The 5,025-nt window shown below is 33.1% G+C and overlaps 1 protein-coding gene across 1 annotated transcript in view; it reads right to left on the reverse strand.

Moving 5' to 3' along the window:
* Positions 1–824: 824 nt before the first annotated feature.
* Positions 825–5,025, reverse strand: part of Adad1 (adenosine deaminase domain containing 1) — a 59,537-nt gene continuing 55,336 nt past the window's right edge. The window contains exon 11 of the mRNA XM_004646166.2: positions 825–938. Coding sequence (XP_004646223.2) covers positions 825–938 — 114 coding nt within the window. The remainder of the gene's footprint in view (positions 939–5,025) is intronic.

A 5,025-nucleotide genomic window follows, 5' to 3' on the forward strand; every position in this document is an offset into this window, starting at 1 on the left:
TTGTGCTTGACATGCAGGCAGTTATGCCTCTGAGCTATCTTCCTGGCTCTAATATGGTTTTAATGTACTTGTATATATAGGTTATAGTCATGAACTTGATTTGAAGGATCTTTTAGAGATTATCTAGCACAGTAAGTGGAAAATATTAAGCACTTAAATCCCTGCTGAATATATGAACAGAAATTGTTTTTATTCTTGCTATTTTTAATTTTTTTAAAATTATGTATTTGGTACAGGGTCTCACTAGACACCTCAGACTCACAGGGATCCTCCTGTTTTCAGCCTCTGTAGCACTGGGATTACAGGCGTGTGCCACCATTCTTGGTCTGGGTGGCCAGCTCAGCAAGGAAAGTGCAGCATGAGATGATATCCTGCACTAGCCTAAGCAGGCGTTTACTCTGCTGAGCTATCTTGCTGGCTCTTGCTTTCTATTTTAAAATAAGAGAATACTTGAATGATCTATCAAAAACAATGTTGAATATTATAGCTGTGTGGATAGATTCATAGCAAAATCTTGAGAAAATGAATTCTCTTTTAAACTGCAGAGAGCAATGATTTTTATGTCTGTAAAACTAAATGTAAAATGTATACACATTAAATCAGGTAATTCTTCTTCAAAAACAAATGAAAAATGTTTAAAAATCCCCAATGTTTCAATGTAAGTTGATAGGAAAATGCATTGATTTTTAGCAATATTGAAGACACTGCTGTTACAAGATGCTGATATTGAAAGCTCAAAACTTCTAATATTTTAAAAACATTTTTACCAGTCAAAACACACCAAAAACACAAAATATGTTTAATATGACAAGGAACTGTCTAATTCACATGTTAAATTGCTCTATATAGGGTGATTTCACAATCCAGGAGCCATAGCCATGTTGCTGTAAGTAGGATTTCAGTAAAGTTTTAGCTTCTTGATAGGAGGCAGACATACGCTAGAAGAGAGAAAAAAATCAAATTATATCAAATCAATAGAATTTGATCTCTGATAAGTATTCCTAATACTGCTTCCTTAACTCTACATTTTAAAAATGTAAAACTTTTAGATTACTCCTTTTTCTGTATTAAAAGCTAAAAATTTTTCTTTCTAATACTCCTAAAATGCAATTTTGTTTAACATTTATGTTTATTTCTATAACGATACATTTTCTTACTGTTGCTTTTTTTTTTTTTTGTGGAACTGGGAATTGAACTCAGGTCCTTGTGCTTGTCAGGGAAGTACTTATTCTACTGAGCCATCTTCCCAGCCCTTACTGTTGCTTTCTACAGGAATATCTCATTTCACTGTGTCTTAAATTATTGTATTTCCCAGATAATACATGTTTTACAAATCAAAGGTCCGTGGTAATCTGTGTTGAACAAGTCTACTGGCACCATTTTTCCAACAGTATGTGTTTGTGTCTGCACCACATCTGTTAATTCTAATACTTTGAATATTTTTATTATATCTGTTAATATTGATCTATGATAATCCTTGATATTACTACTGTAATTGTGTTGAGGAACCACAAATTATACCAATAAAATGATAGTGAATTTATTTGGTAAATATTGTGTTTTTACTGTTCCACTGACTGGCTATTCTCTCACTGTTTTCCTTTTCCTTGAGCCTATTTTCTCAGACTTAGTAATATTGAAATCAGCTTTCACTCTAAAATCAGGAATAACACAAGGCTATGCACTATCACCATTCCTAGTCAATATAGTTCTGAATCTTCTGCCAGAGCAATTAACACAAGAGAAGAAAGAAAATGGTATAAAGATAGGAAAAGAAGAAATTAAATTATCATTATTTGTAGATGACATCATATTCTACATAAAAGACCCCAAAAATTCCACCAAAAGTCCTATATTTAATAATCAAATTCAGCAGCACAACATAATGCAAAACAAAGTCAACCCTCAAAAATCAATGGAATTCCTGTACACAACAGAATTCCTGGACACAGAATCAATACATTCCTGTATAACTCTTACTGAAAGAGAAAGTAGGGAGAAAACACCTTTCACAATAGCAGCCAGACAAGAGAGAGGGAGGGAGAGAGAGATAGACAGACAGACATATTTAGTAGAAACCAATATAACAAAGGAAGTAAAATACCTTTACAGTGAAAACTATGGTACACTAAAAAAGTAGATCACAGAGAATATAAAAAATGGAAAGACATCCTTTGTTCTTGTTGGATAGGCAGGACCAAAATTCTGAAAATGGATGTATTTCTAAAACTGTTGTATAGACTTAATGAAATCCCAAGCAAAATGTTAAAAGCATATCTCAGAGAAGAGAGAAATCAGTCCTAAAAAGTAATTTGGAACAAGAAGAGATCTAGAATAGCAAAGGTAATTCTGGACAACAAAGGCAACGCTGGGAATATCACAATTCTCAACCTGAAATTTTACTACAAAGCTACCATGATAGAAACAGTATGGTATCATGCCTCCCCTGCCCCCCCAAAACACCCAATAAAACAGATCCAAGAATCAATGGAATAGAAGATGCAGAAACAATTCACACATACTCAGTCACATTACCTTTGATAAAGAGGTCAAACACCTTCATGGAGATAGCTTTTTTAATACATGGTACTGAGAAACATTGGCTTTCTAGGCACCAGAGATTAAACTTAAATTCATCCCTCCACCATGCACTAAACTAAAATCTAGGTAAAAAAAATTTAATATTAAAACAGAAACAATCTTCTGGAAATTAGAATAGATAAAAGTCTTTAAGACATAGGTATAGGCAAAGATTTTATGAACAAAATCCCGGCCAGGGAGATGGCTCAGGGGAATAAATGCTTCCCTGGTAAGCACAAGGGCCTGAGTTCAATCCCCGGTTCCGCAAAAAATAAATAAATAAATAAAATCCCAATGGCTGAGGAAATATTACACAGTCAACAAGTGGGATCTCATATTAAAAAACTCTTGCATGGCAAAAGACAACAAAGTGAAGAAACAATACACAGAATGGGAAAAAGTTTTACCAGCTATTCCTTACACAAAGGACTAATACCTAGAATATAAAGAACTTAAAAAAAGATACTAGATCCCCCAAATTTAAAGACTCAATAAAAAAACAGGCATCTGAAATGAATAAAGACTTTTCAAGTGAAGTAATACATAAAATATATGAAATGATGTTCAACATCCTCAGGTCATTCAAGAAATGCAAATTAAGCACAATGACATTCCATCTCCAGAAAGAATGCTGTCATCAAGAAATCAACCAATAACAAATGCTGGTGAGGCTGTAGGGGAATAAAATGAACCCTACTCCCCTGTTGATGGGAGTGTAAATTGGTACAACCATTATGGAAATCACTATGTAGATTCCTTTAAAAAGTGAAACTAGAGGCTCTATTTGATCTAGTCATTCTCTTTTTTGGTGTATTTTCTCAAAAGAGCTAAAAGCATCATACTACAGCATAATTGTTAATAGTTAAATCTTAGAAACAGCCCAGATGCCAATCAATCAATGAATAAAGAAAATAAGGTTCTTAAATACAATGGAGTACTACTCTGACATACAAGGATATATTTGAGACTTTTTAGGCAAATAGATGCACCTTGAGACTGTTAAGTAAAATATACTGGTCACATTTAAATATGATTATTTTTATTGTGTGAAACCAACAGCATAAATAAGGATGAAAATGGATAGAGGAGGGGGACAGGCTTGAATGTAGGGGAGAGAATGAGTCAAGAAGGATGAAGATGTACTATGTACAGGGAAAAATTTCTTATGATGAATGTGATTATTATGTATATCAAAAGAGTACCAGTGGCTGGGGAGATAGCTCAGCAGCATAAGAGCCTGTGTGGCAATGCAAGGTCCCAAGTACCGGAGATGGGAGTAAGAGGGCCAATAATATTAACTTTTTAAAAAGAGCTTGGAAGAAGTTGATTCTAATATACATCTGATTCTAAGGCTTTCAGATTTCCACAAATTGCAGATGTAGTAGAAACAACAAGAGAACTAGAAGTCTGAAAATACAGATGAACTGCTGCAATCTTAAAAAAAAAAGTCAGTTTATGATAAAACTAACACTTATGGATGATTTTTTTTTTTGGTAGTATTGGGGATTGAACTCAGGTCACTGTGTTTTCTAGGTAGGCACTTAGGCCACTTAGCTAGACGCCCTGCTATTATAGATGTTTTTGAGGGTTTAAGATTTCAGTGAACAAAGTAACTGTATATGTGGGAGAAAGCAAAGGAACTAGAGCTACAATTAGAAGTGAAGCTTTAGAATGTGAAGAATTGCTCGAATCTTACACCACTAATGGATGAGGAGTTGCTCTTATGGATGAGCAAAAATCTCCCACTAAGTTACATACTTCGATCTCCCCCCCCCCGGGTAACATACAACAATATATATGTTACAAATTTTCAAAAGAAGAACAGTTAATTAACAATGGTTGCTATATTATCTATTATATCATTGAATCTGTTGCTCAGATTAACAGATATAGTCACACGCTTTCATTAAACCTTAATTTTTTTTCTTGTCTTTTTAACTTTAAAAAATTATTTTAAAGAAAGTATAGTAATAATTGATAAGACATTAGAAACACACATTTAGAAGACCAAGATGAGAGGTATTCAACCATGGTTTTTATATTACACATTGCTGTCCTTGACGTAGTTGCTTAGATTGCAGATATCAGCATGCACAGATAGTCAGGGTGAAAATTCTATTTTTTCTCCTTGAATTTTTTATTGGTACATTTTATATATACACAATTATAGCATTCATCATAGGGTAATTGTACCTTGCTTCAAACAATAGTTTCAAGCATTTTTTTAAGATTTAAAATTTCTGAATTTAGTTCAACTTATAATAACACATTTCCAAGAAAAACGAACCTTTTGCAAACATATTTAAATAAAATCATACTAAGATGCACAAAAATGAAATTGTCCAAAACTTCTTGTAAAGAAAAAAATCATTAAAGCATATACATAAAAATATTACCTATGGAAGAACAAAATTAAATAGCATCTTATTCCACATTAGAAAGAAA

The sequence above is a fragment of the Octodon degus genome, unplaced genomic scaffold (genome assembly GCF_000260255.1).
Source record: "Octodon degus isolate 3935 unplaced genomic scaffold, OctDeg1.0 scaffold00256, whole genome shotgun sequence".
In the NCBI taxonomy this organism is placed as follows: domain Eukaryota; kingdom Metazoa; phylum Chordata; class Mammalia; order Rodentia; family Octodontidae; genus Octodon; species Octodon degus.